Below are 12,860 nucleotides of genomic sequence, written 5' to 3'. Positions count from 1 at the left end.
TCCTTGGTCCTCTCTGGGCTTGGTGATTTTCTTGCAAAAGGTTCTCGTGGCTGGCCTGCCAGTGTTGGTGGGTTCCTCTTGGTGCTTCCTTAATTAGATTGTTTACTGTTAAATTACCCACAAGCCACCAATTCACTCTCTTAACACTGATGATGTTACCTAGTCAGGTCACAAAACGCTTGCAAGGAAACCACCAAGCTCAGAGAGCACACAGGACCCAACGCTTCGGGGATCTTGTGAAACCAGCACTTAATCCCACGCACAGCACGCTGCCTGTGACACCCTGCCTCTTTTCAAAAGACAAAGGAAGCCAAACAATTCAGAAGTCCTCGTTTTATTACAAGCGCAGAGGTCCTCTCCGTGGCACGCTGGATGTTTCCTAGAAGCTGGGATGGTTGACAAACGGGCCTCATAGCTGTGCACCCTGTGGAGGCAAAGACTCTGCGCATCTGCCTCCCAATTTGGCACCAGGAACCTCGTTCTGCCAGATGTGCCAACCCCAGGTGGCTGGAGGAAATCTCCAGCCTGCCAGTTGCTTCACAGGTCAGCTTCCTGCTTGTGCAGTCAGTGGCACTTTATTTCGCCCTGGGCAGCTGCCCCCCCCCCAGAGTCCCCTGGCCACAATTCAGAACAACCGAAGAGGAGGGGAAGAGGCTCTGGGAACAAGGCCAGGGAGGGCTAACAAGTCGGGTGTAAACTGGCCCGGCAAAGAGAGGGGGGGCGAGTGGGGCACGGTGCCATTCAAGTGACAGAAGGGCCTGGGCTGCTGCGCCCCCCGCCCCACAAGGGGGGACCGATGGAGACACAGGTGACGAGGAAGATGGTGCCGTAACAGGGAGGCCGGTTTATTTAATGAAGAAACACACCACCTCACATCTGGAAGAGTCCACAGGCCTTCGGAGAGCTTTGCGGCTTCCGTCCAGGGCAGCTTTGCTCGAGGTGCCCCTAGTCGGGAGGCCGGTGGCGAGAGGGCAGACGGCCAGAGCCCACCCCTCTCGAGGTCCAGTTGTTCGAGATGGAGTCGGGGGTGGGAGGGACACTCTTTCAAACCTAGAACTAGTGTCAGCCCTTGAGGGGTGGGGGGTCCTGGGAGGAAAACTGTCCAGAGGGGCAAAAAGGGGGAGGGGGGGGCTGGCTTCCTAAGGCTGCTCTACCAGTGGAGGCCAGAAGGGGGCGTCTTCTCGTCCTTGTTGCTTTCCAGGGAGAAGGGGGGGATCCGGACATCGAAATGGGAGCCGTCAGGCCGTTCAAAACGGAAGGTGCCCCTGGGAGGGAAGGAAGGAGCCCAGGTGAGGCCTCTACGAGATGGACAGACGTATGGCCACAACTGGACCCAACGCTTCTGTTGCTAAGCGAGACAGTGGTTAAGTTAGTTTTGTCCCATTTTACGACCTTTCTTGCCAGGGTGGTTAAGTGAATCGGGCTTCCCCCATTGACTCAGTTTGCCAGAAGGTCGCAAAAGGGGATCACAAGACCCCAGGACAACCGCCATATATAGGAGCCGGTTGCCAAGCGCCCAAATTTTGATCACGTGATGACCATGGGGATGCTGCAACGGTCATAAGTGTGAAAAACGGCCACAAGTCACTTTTTTCAGTTCCGCTGTAATAACGTCCGTCATTAAACAAACGGTTGTAAGTCGAGGACTCCCTGTCCTCAGGCACTAAGAAAGTGATGCAACACTTTATACCGGGAACAAGTGGAAGGAGAGGCTACTGTCAGCCCTCCTGAGGGGCCACGTTCCTGAAAGGGCCCCTTCCGTGTGGCACCGGCTCTCCTGCCCCGTTCCCTCCCCCACCAGCTGCTTCCAGGGTGCAGACCTCCCAAGCGCATTCCGAGACTCCCTGCCTCCCTCCCCCGACACAGGCCCCCGTCAGACTCCCCAGGGCAGAGGAGCCAGTCCACGAGACTCACCACATGTGCCCACTGGACGCCTGCAAGGAGACGTGGCTGCTGTATTGGAAGGCCGGCTGCTCTTTGGACAAGACAGGTTCCTGCAGGGAGGAAAAGCCTTGCTGTGGCCGAAGGCGTGGGGGAGGAGGGGGGGCTTCCCGGATGCCAAGGAGGCCGAGCTGACCTCGGCCACACAGATTTCTTTGCTCTGAGCCTTTAGAAGAGGGGGTCCACAAAGGGAAACACTCAGACTCCCAGGACGAGCCTCTGCTGTGACAAGATCCCCTCCCCTTACTCACCCGACCCACCACTCCCCGGCCACGGACGGTCTCCAGGGTGCCGGACAAGCTGAATATCCTCCAGTGTCGTTCCCGGAGCTGCACAACTTCATTGTTGAGGTTTTCCAGGCGGATGCAGTAGCGCCACTGGATGGGAGGCAGAGAAAACGGATCAGAGGGTCCCCTCACCCTTCCGAGGGCAGAGCAAGGCTTCTCTGCCCCCCCCTCCTCCCGCAACCAAGGCAGCCATAAGAACAGGGAGGCTCACCCAGTAGACGTGAGAATTCTGCGCTTCCTGTGGAGAGAAGAGAGAGAGGCCGTTTCCCATGGCTTCATGCCAGCTCGGCCCCCATCCCCCCCTGCCCCAATCTCCCCCAGATGGCAGTGCTGCCCCTTGCAATGTTCAGCCCGTGTCAAAACTCGAAAGGGCCGACAGGAGGCCAAAAACAGGTCGGGACAGAACCACCCACAGCGGGCTCTTCTTGGTCGGTCAGTCTGTCCGTCTGTCTGTCTGCCTACCCCCCCCCACCCAGTTAGATGGCCTAGACCCTGGTATCTGAACACAGATCTTTTTAACATTCGTATTTTGTGTTTTTAATTTAGATGAAATTGTAAGTCCAAGTATGTCATGCCATACTCTAAGTAATATTTATTTGTACTTTATTCAATCAATTTACATCAGAGTTCCCCAACCTTTCCGGGTGGGCAGCCCAGGCAGCAGAGGGAAAGAGGGAAAGATGATTTTGAAGTTGCTCATCTCTGTTTTAAACAGGAGTTGGGGTCAGAAAACCGGCCTGGGCCTCTCAGGCGGGAGAGTTCTTATGCCTGGGGTGTTTGGGTCCAGAGAGAGGTTCATTTGCAACCCCCTCTGGATCTGTTAAGACTCGGATAATATGGAATATTTACTTCTTTCTCTATTTTTAACTTACTTTTTCTTCTTTACATTCTAGTGTTTTTTTCGTTTACAGCTAGTCCTTGACTTATGACCACAACTGAACCCAAAATTTCCGTTGCTCAGCAAGACAGCTGTTTCAATTAATTTTGCTCCATTTTACGACCTTGCTTGACACCGTTGTTAAGTGAACCAAGTTAATAACATGGTTAAGTGGCTCTGGCTCCCTCGTTGACTTTGCAGGTTAGAAGGTCCCATGACACACACACGAGACCCAACCTATTGATCACGTGACGGTGGGGATGCGGCTACAGTCGTGTGAAAAACGGTCCTCATGCCCTTTTCTCAGTGCCCCTGTAACTTTGAACGGTCACTAAATGAACGGTTGTAAGTCGAGGACTGGCTGTGCTGTGCTCTGCCCCTTTGCCTTGTCTTTCATTGCCGCCCCTTTCCTCTCCCCCCCCTTCCAATGCAGGGAAATGCCAGGCCAGGCCGGGAGGGCGCAGGGACCGCACGCCCACCTACCCGCATGCCCATGTAGAAGGGGATGACGGTGACCCGGATGTTCTCGGTGGTCTCCCGGTGGACGTCAGAGAGCTCCAGCCACGGGTGGTTCTTCTCCTGCCAGGCGCAGAGCGTGTCCCTCGCCACAAACGGGGGAGCTGAACAGAAGAGGAAACGGTCAGGAGAGGGAGGGGCTGCCCACCGAAGCCCCCAAGAGGCTGGCCTCTTATTAGGCAGTCATAAGCTGGGCCGGTTGTTATCACGTGACCATGCCCAATGGGCAACGGTCATTAAGCAAGCCCATTGTTCGCTATGGGAGGCTTTTTGTCAGAAACTGGACGTAAAAATGCCACTTTCCAGAAACGACGTCATAAACCAGAGTCATCCAAATGCAGGACGCTGTAAACATGGGCTGGGTGATGAGCGCCCAAAACCACAATAATGTGACTGTGGGTCAAGGGAGGCCCCGGGGCAATCGGAGCTCTGAATCCAGGTCCTAAGGAGGTTCTGTGGGGCCCATCATCGCTCCGACCTGTCGTAAGTCAAGGACAATCTGAAAGTAAAACCCCCTTCAGGATAAAATCAGGGGAAGCACCCTGATGAGCCGAGGGGGGACCACTCCATCACTGCCACATCACAGGGGACCCACAACCACTTTGGGCCAGGTGGGGGAAGCGCTGAGCCCTTGATCTGGCTGGCCACGGGCTAAAAATGCTTCTGAGGAGGTCCTCCACTTATGACCATTTCCCACACTTAGGGCCATTACAGCATCCCCGTGGCAATGTGATCAAAATCCGGACGCTCGGCCACTGGCCTGCATGTATGACGGTCACGTGATCGGCATTCCCAGCCGGATTCCGATAAGCAAAGTCAACAGGGGAAGGCAACCTGCTTAACGATGATTCCCTTAACGATGGCTGTGATTCCCTTAGCAACCATGGCAAAAAGGTTGTGCGACTCACTCAGCAACTGCCTCGCTTAGCAATGGAAATTCTGGGGCTCAATCAGGATCATAAGTCGAGGACTCCCTGTATTGTGGGGAGGCTGAGAGATCCCTTAGAATCCCTGTGGATTCCCAGAGTCTGTGGGAAGAGACCCCCCTCGCCCTGAATCCCCCCCCCAAGGGCCAGCCCTGCTCCCGGAGCGGGGAGGGGGCTGGGGCCAAGTACCTTTTGTCTGATCGTACAGGAGGAACCGTTCAAAGAGCTCGTGCTGGATGGGCACCTGATCCGTGGACGTGTATGGCAGGATGTCCTCGTGGCTCACGTAGTCCAGTCCTGAAAAGGAAGAGGAGCGGGCTGGGCTCAGTCGCAGAAGCCCCTTCATTTCACAGACCCGAAAGCTGCTTTGCGAACGTTAAAGCTGCCAGCACCAGAGGACCTGCGGGACAGGTGAGGGTGTGTCACCTCAGCTCCAGGGTGTCATCCTGCCTCCGTGTCTAACAGACAGCAGGAGCTTCCCAGCTGTAACACAACTGATAACACACACTGAAAAGGCGAAGGCTCTAGGAAAACCCCACAAGCCCTTCACGTGGGGAGGGTTGCTCCTCTCCGCTTCTTTGTACAACGGAGGTTTCTTCGCTTTTCAAGAATCTGGTTGCAGAATATTTTCCAGACTTTACACTTCTACTCACCAAGTAGAACTTAGTGAGGCTGCAAATATGTTCAGGCCACTCGGGGTTAGCAAACTCTTGCCTCTCTCTCTCTCTCTCCCAGCCAGCCAGCCAGCCAGCCAAGGGAGGAATGAATGGCCTCAGAAATACAGAGATCACCAATCCCACTCAGGGCAGGCATCCAAGTTGAAGCTTTCCAGCTAAATGGCCGCCCAGCTTCTGCTTGAACAGCTCCAGCACCTTCTTCCTGGGTCACCTTGCTTCTACCCAACTGCTGTTCCTCTCCTATCTTTCATGGGGGGTCCTTGGTGCTGAGCGTGGAGGTTTTCTTGCAGACGTTTCATGACCCAACTACGTAACATCATCAGTGCTAGAAGGGAGGAAGGGTTTCTGGAGTGGACTGTGTGGTCCTTGGTGCTCTCTGAGCTTGAATATTTTCTCGCAGCTTGGATGTTACCTAGTTGAGTCTTTTTATGACCCAACTAGGTAACATCATCAGTACCAGTGATGATGTAACATCACCAGGGCTAGCACCACTAACACTGATGGTATTACTTAGTTTGGGTCATGAAACATCTGCAAGAAAACCACCAAGCTCAGGAAGCACCAAGGACCCTACAGTCCTTCTCCTCCCTCTCCTAGCACTGATGATGTTCCCTAGTAGGGTCATGAAACGTCTGCAAGAAAGCCACCAAGACCAGAGAGCACCCAGGAGCCCTCATTTCAACCCTGAGCTGCAGATAATTCTCCTGTATTGGTTCCCATCTTTCAATCAGCGACTGCCTTCCTGTATTTTGATGTCCATTATTTCACAGCCTGCCCTCTGGAACCGGTCCCCCTCGCAGCCCCCTCCTTTCAAGGGTGCAAAGGTTTCCGCAGGCTGGACATGCCCACTTTCCCGCCCTCCCTTTGGCTTACCTGGGATTGCATAGAGGGCTCGGCTGTCGTCGTGGTTGGCCAAGAACGTCACGGCTTCTGTTTGGGATCTCTGAGACTGAGGGAAAAAGAGGAAGGCCGAGAGTTGAAGCTGCAGTCCAAGGCAGGCAGAGCCAGCGGGACTCGGATCTGAGGAAGCCTGCGTCAGACTGACGGGATAGTCCGGCCAGATTCCGACTGTGTGGCCATCACACTGCACTTTTAAGAGCCGGACTACCTGCACGGCTAAGAGCAGTGGTGGTGCAGCGGTTAAGAATGCAGGCTGCCAGCTACCTGCAATTTGCCAGTTCAAATCTCACCAGGCTCAGTGCTGACTCAGCCTTCTGTCCTTCTGTGATGGGTAAAATGAGGACTTGGATTGTTGGGGGCCAGAGGCTGACTCTGTAAACTGCTTAGAGAAGTCTGTAAAAACACTGTGAAGCGGTAGGTAAGTCTAAGCGTTATTGCTATCCACCTGTTGTTGGGACTCTCAAGTACAGTGCTAAGGGGTCTCCCCATACCAAATGCCGCCCCCACCCCCCCCACCCCCGATACAGGGATGGGACCTGCCATGGTACTGGCAGCGGTGGCCTCTCACATTGGGGGGAAATGTTGGGTAGAGGCTTTCTTAAGGCCCACTGCATGGGGGGACGGGGGGGGGGGACAGACAGCGGCTTGCAGAATGTTCTAACCCTGAGAAAATTCATTGTCTGTCCGCTTCCATTGCTGAGCTCTTAAAGTCTCAGTTGGCATTTTAGAGTTCCTGCTTTTCTCTAATTTCAGCATCTCAAACCTACTCCTATTTGCAAAATGAGCTTGTTTGTTTCCATTCCCTTTCCAAAGACTCCCCATTGCCAAAGGCTTGCCTGCCCTGTGCCTAGAACATGGCTGGCTGGGGAACTCGGGGAGTTTTAAAGTCTTAAAGTGGCCAAGTTTGGCCCAGAAGGTCATCATACTGATGATCCAGATGTATGAAATGCCTCCCAAAGAGTTGAATTTAATTGACTCATCTTAGAGCACTTATAAAAAATAATGGAAATGGCAAGAGGCAAGGCAGGAGATGCCGCTGATCTGAGAAACTGCATTTCATTAATAATATTAAGACAACTGGCTTCCAATGGATCGCTCATGGGTGGATGACCAAGAACATCAGAAGGTGGGACTCATCCACTCCAAGGCAAGGGAGGAGAGAGGGACTAGACTGCTCACCTTTCTACATACATTTCCTAACAAATTGATAGCAAGAGGATGGTTGTGGTCTAATGATCTTTAGCAAGCTCACATATGTCATCTAAAACAAAAGGGGTCACTAAAAAGAAAATTACTTGGACCCGTGAATCCCCGGTATTAACCGGAGCCCGGAGGATTCAGATGGCTAGCCAGCATCAAGAAAACTTCGAAACAAACGTGACCAGCAGAACAGATGATTTAGACAGCTCTGATGAAGAAGCTAAAGAATATGCTGAAAAAGGAGCCAGTGGGCGAATTGCAGGATACAGGTCAGTTGCCACAAGTCCTGAAAGGCCCCTAATTGACTTTTCCTCTCACTAGGAGGAAAATACTGGCAAAGTAACAGCAGAAGAAGACCCTTACGATCTTCTGCTTGAAGCAACTCCTGACCCCAAAGAAGCAACAAAGTCCAGATACAGTATCCTAAAGGCTTTAACTGAGGAAAATGAATTAAATGAATCCCTCGCTGTAAACCGGAAGCACTTACTATGTGTGGGCAGTCGCGAGCATCGATCAGGACCTGATAGTAAGTGTGTGTCTTTCCTTTCACTTCTTTGGATCCATGTCCAGCAGCAGAATCACTCCTGGAACAAGATGGGCGGGGTTGAAAAAACCGCTTTCTTAGCAGACTGACAGCAACCACAGGCGGTCCTCGACTTACGACCACAACTGAGCCCAACATTTCCGTTGCCAAGCAAGATAATTGTCAAGTGAATTTGTCCCTTTCTTGTCACAGTTAAGTGAATCACTACAGTTGTTAAGTTAGTAACAGGGTTGCTAAACAAATCTGTTTTTCCCTGTTGACTTTGCTTGTCAGAAGGTCACAAAAGGGGATCACGTGACCCCGGGACACGGCCACCGTCTTAAGTACATGCCAGTTGCCGAGCTATGGGGATGCTGGCCTCAAAGGTTGTAACTTAAAAATGGTCATAAGTCACTTTTTTCAGTGCCGTTGTAACTTCGGTCACTAAATGAATGGTTGTAAATGGAGGACTACCTGTGTATTTCACCTACAACCGGCCGGCCGTGCCTTGCATTGAGCCAGACGCCCCAATCAAAGAGCTGCCCGATGCCTTAAGGAAGCAGGCGTTTCTCACTCTCTGTGTAGGAAAACCTCAGCCCCTCTTTTGCTATTTTGTAGCCTGAATTCACCCCAATGGATCTGAACCCAGCACTGCCTGATGCTGTTGTCCCTGCAAGAAGCCCCCACTGCTTCTGCCCTACGCAAACTTTAGCCTGCGAGGCCCTGTAGGAATAGACACGGAGTTTACAAAAAAGTTAACAAAGAGAAATTGTGTCACAGAAAAACAGACTCGATACAAGATCAAATATTTCGTTTCCAAATCCCTTATTTTCATCTCTGCAGCCTCCCTCCCTCCCTGCCCTGGAAGCCTTTGCTGCCTGTCAGGGATGTGGTGGCTTCCCAATAGAGCCCCTGCTTCTCTGCTCCCTCAGTCCCGAGCGACTGCCCACACTTACTTTTCAGGCACAGGAGAAGCGACATCTCGGTCGTACAACCTGGCTTGCCAAGGAAAGAGGACAATTCCCCGGTATCCGAATATACTGTGGAGGAACAACTGCAAGAGAAGGTGGGAGAAAGGCCTCAAGATAAGCAAGGCCGGTGGCAGAGAGGCGGAGTGCACAGAAGGAAGGAAAACACCTCCCTGGAGCAGATGTGGGGAGAGGAGGCCTTCAGGCTTGATGGAGTTGGCTGTTACTTGCAGGGTCTCTAAGGGGGGGTGGAGGTGGGGGCACAGAAAGGTCCAGGACTCCATTCCTGTCAGCTGAAATTTGACACAATGCTCAGAATCCCAGCTTGTGAGCAGAGCAGACACTCGTCATTCAAAGCAGCCTAAGGAAGTTAATACCTTCAAACCCTTTCACTTTCCTCCCAAATCTCTTCTAACTGCTTTAAGCAGTCCAAGCCTTTAAACCCCACGGTGGTATTTTCACCTCCTGGTTGCCAGGAGGCCGTGTCCACTCACCCCAGACCACCAAGCAAGGAACGGTTTACCAAACATTTATATTTATTACTTTATATTTATTACTTTATTACTTTATAAATAAATAAGTCAAGGTGGCAAACATACCCCATGCATTTTCCCCATAACAGCCCTGTGAGGTGGGTTGGGCCAAGAGAGAGGGACAGGCCCAAAGCCATCCATCCGGCTTTTGCACCTAAGGCAGGACTAGAACTCACCATCTCCTGGTTTCTAAGTCAGCCTTTTAACCACTAGATCTAGGGGATCAAAACTCACAGCGTCACATTGTCGTCACGTGACGCATCGCAACTTTTTTCCCCCTTTGCTAAGCCGGGGCTGGGCGGGGCCAGTGCGTGAACCATCCAGCCCACAAGTTTGAGGCCCCTGCAGTAGACCAAAGTGGCTCTCAACAGGCCCTATGAACTGTCAGGAGGCGACCCTTCTTCACAGGGCCAACCAGGAAACGAACCAATGTGAGGATGAAGGTTTGTTCTCCGAGCTCCTGGGGTTGGATCATCCCCTCAACTCCACTGAAGAGGTTGCCTAGCCTGGTAACGAAACGTTCAGAAACCAGCCCACAAGCTCAGAGAACGAACCTTCACCCTCATCCTACAGCCGAGCTACAGATATTCCCCACCATACGGAAATACGTAAGATCTCTGACCTCCGGTTGTTTCGCTGCGCACTGAAGACCCTGTTGTTCCGCCAGGCAGGGCTATCAACATAATTTTAAATTGGGGTATTTTAAATTTTTGGGGTTTTAAATCAGCCAAATCTATTTAATTATTTTAATTTTTAATTACTGTTGTGTCCTGTGTTTTTAAATTGGCTGTACACCTCCCTGAGTCCTTCGGGAGAAGGGCGGTATAGAAATAAAATAATAATAATAATAATAATAATAATAATAATAATAATAATAATAATAATAATAAAAATATATATTATTAATTAATAATTAAATAATAATAATAATAATAATAATAATAAATATAATAATAATAATAATAATAATAATAATAATAATAATAATAATAATTATTATTATTGCAATGAAGAAAAGCATTAAGAAAAGTAGTGCAGCAGCTTCTACTTGGACCCAGTTCAGAAATCCTAGAGACCAAGAATATTCTAAAATATCATACTCAATCTAATGTCTTTGGTGGTACCAGGCAGAAACAATATCAATAGAAAAGAATATTTGTAGCTTAAGGTTAAACTGTGGGCTCCTTCTGAGTTGGGTGGTTGTCTTGCAGATATTTTATTACCCAACTTTGGAACATCATCAGTGCTAGAAAGGAGTGTGTTTGGAGAAGGAAAAGGAAGAAAAGGAGGAGGAGGAGGAGGACTGTGGGGTTCGTGGGGTTCTATGAAGTTGGTGGTTTTCTTGCAGACGTTTCAGGATCCAAATAGGTAACATCATCAGTGCTAGAAGGGAGTGAGATTTGTTGAGAGGAGGAGGAGGAGGAGGACTGGATTCTTTGATGCTCCCTGAGCTTGGTTTTTTTGCAGACATTTCATGATCCAAGTAATATCATCAGTGCTAATAGGAAGTGGGGTCTCAAGAGAAAGGGGGAAGGGAGGGAGGAAGGGAGGGAGGAAAAAAGGAAGGAAGGAAGACGAAAATGACAATTGGTGCTCTGAGCTGGGTAGTTTTGTTCCAGACATTTCATTACCTGACCAGGGAACATCATCCCTGCCTTGAGGGAAGGGCTTGCTCCCCGTTATGGACGGAGCAAAGCTGTTCCATCCACACGACTGACTCACCTGTCCCGTCTCGTATTTGCCATGCTGCTTTGGCACTTCAAAGACCCCTACTGTCTCCAAGACTTTGCCCTCAGGGCGATTCCTAGAGTTGGGGGAGAGAGTGGCGTTAGGCTCTCCTGGCAGGGCTCCAAAAGGATGACCCAAGCAACAACAGCATCCGAAGTGTCCTTCCAAGCCCAGGTTCCCCCCTTCAGCCCCCGCCAGCTAAGCTCCGTCTGGCCATGGGAACGCCAGAGGTCACGGCGAAAGGAGCAATAAAGAGCACCACCAGGTGTTAAAGTTTAACCACAAAGCACATTGCGGTCTCAATGACCACAAGTTTAGAAGACGTTCCGAGAGCGGCCCTGGCTGAACCCTGAGAGGAATAATTTAGAGCAGGGATCTCCAACCTGGGCAACTTTAAGACTTGTGGACTTCAACTCCCAGAGTTCCTCAGCCAGCTTTGACACAGCTTCAACACAGCTGTTGAAGATCAGGAGATAGAGCAGGAATCAGCAACATGGCCCTTGCAACCAATACTGTGTGGCCCGCTTGCCTGCCACCTTCGCATTCACCAGGTTTAGAAAACCTTAAATGGGCTTCAATGCCCCCCGGCCATCTTCAGGGGGGGTTCCGTCCTGCCTGCTTCCTGGGGCCTGCAAGGGGGGGGGGGGGACTGGCCCAAGGTCACCCTGCTGGCTGGACCAGAACTCCCCTTTCTCCCGGTTTCTAGCTGGTGCCTTCATCTCCAGCCCTACCTGGCTCTGCATAGACAGGTAGTCCTCCACTTACAACATTCGCTTAGTGACTGTTCAAAGTTACAATGGCATGACTTAGGGTCGTTTTTCACACTTATGACCACTGCAGCATTCCCGTGGTCACATGAACAGAATCCGGACACTCAGCCGACTCTTATTTATGACGGTCGCTGTGTCCCTGGGTCACGTGATCCCCTTTTGCGACCTTCCAACAAGCAAAGTCAATGGGGAAGCCGGATTCACTTAACCACCGTGGCGAGGAAGATCGTACAATTCCCTTGAGCACCGTCTTGCTTAGCAGCGGAAAATCTGGGCTCAATTGTGGTCGTAAATTGAGGACTATCTGGTACACATTTACTCCTAACTCTTTGGGGGGGGGTCCTACAGAGAAATGCTGGAAGCCCCCCTCCCCCCTCCTTTGTTGCCCCCACCGACATCGCAGCCAGGGAGGGAGGGAGGGAGAGGGAGGAGGGCAGGCTGCCCGCCATAGGAATGAAGCCCACCGACCCGGGTCGGCCCCCTCCCCACGCAACCCAGGGGACTCGCCGTCCTGAAGCCATCCTGCGGCCGCCCCTCGGAAGAGCCTGGGCTGCCGCCGGGGACGGAGGGGTTCGGCTAGATGACCTCCAGGGGCCCTTCGGGAAAGCCCCGGCGCCTCGCAGGCCGAACGCGCCCCGGGGCCTTTGGGGAGGCTCTTCGGTCGAGCGGCGTCCCCTCCCCGCCCCGCCCCGCCCGCCCGCGACCCACCGGGAGGAGAGGCAGCGCCGCGGGGGCAGCAGCTCCGGCCTCGCCCCGAGAGCCGCCCAGGCCGGGACCCGCAGCCCCCAGCGCAGGCAGGAGGAGGAGGAGGAGGAGGAGGCCCGCGCCCGGCCCAGCGCCGCCCAGCACCGGCTCCTCGCCGCCGCCGCCGCCGCCGCCGCCATTCCGCGGCCCGAGCGAAGAGGCGTCTCTCAAGGCCCGCCGCGGCCCATAATGCCCCGCGCGGTTTGGCCCCTCGCGCGCGCCGTAGGAGGAGCGGGAGAAAAAAAGAAGCAGAGGAGCGCGCTTGGCGAC

General features: G+C 52.4%; 1 protein-coding gene across 1 annotated transcript; it reads right to left on the bottom strand.

Moving 5' to 3' along the window:
• Positions 1 to 318: 318 nt before the first annotated feature.
• On the bottom strand, positions 319 to 12,819 carry POLDIP2 (DNA polymerase delta interacting protein 2). The gene is made up of 11 exons (XM_034424498.3): positions 12,555 to 12,819; positions 11,071 to 11,152; positions 8,804 to 8,901; positions 7,812 to 7,908; positions 6,098 to 6,173; positions 4,737 to 4,844; positions 3,589 to 3,725; positions 2,440 to 2,466; positions 2,193 to 2,318; positions 1,915 to 1,994; positions 319 to 1,265 (listed from the first exon to the last, which is right to left on the bottom strand). The coding sequence occupies exons 1-11, from the start codon at positions 12,728 to 12,730 to the stop codon at positions 1,151 to 1,153; spliced, it is 1,122 nt and encodes a 373-aa protein (XP_034280389.2). The 5' UTR covers positions 12,731 to 12,819; the 3' UTR covers positions 319 to 1,150.
• Between the last annotated feature and the right edge of the window lie 41 nt (positions 12,820 to 12,860).

The sequence above is a fragment of the Pantherophis guttatus genome, chromosome 1, assembly GCF_059756535.1.
Source record: "Pantherophis guttatus breed Tessera chromosome 1, ASM5975653v1, whole genome shotgun sequence".
Classification (NCBI taxonomy): Eukaryota; Metazoa; Chordata; class Lepidosauria; order Squamata; family Colubridae; genus Pantherophis; species Pantherophis guttatus.
The sequence above is the reverse complement of the archived record's forward strand: the minus strand, read 5'-3'. Positions and strand labels throughout refer to the sequence as shown.

Coding starts and splice junctions, on each gene's coding strand:
- POLDIP2 (XM_034424498.3), bottom strand. CDS start 12,730: ATGGCGGCGGCGGCGGCGGCGGCGGCGAGGAGCCGGTGCTGGGCGGCG. Junction 6,174..7,811: donor CTCGCGACTGCCCACACATA/GTAAGTGCTTCC, acceptor TTTTTCCCTCAG/TCTCAGAGATCCCAAACAGA. Junction 3,726..4,736: donor CCTGTACGATCAGACAAAAG/GTACTTGGCCCC, acceptor TCTTCTGTTCAG/CTCCCCCGTTTGTGGCGAGG.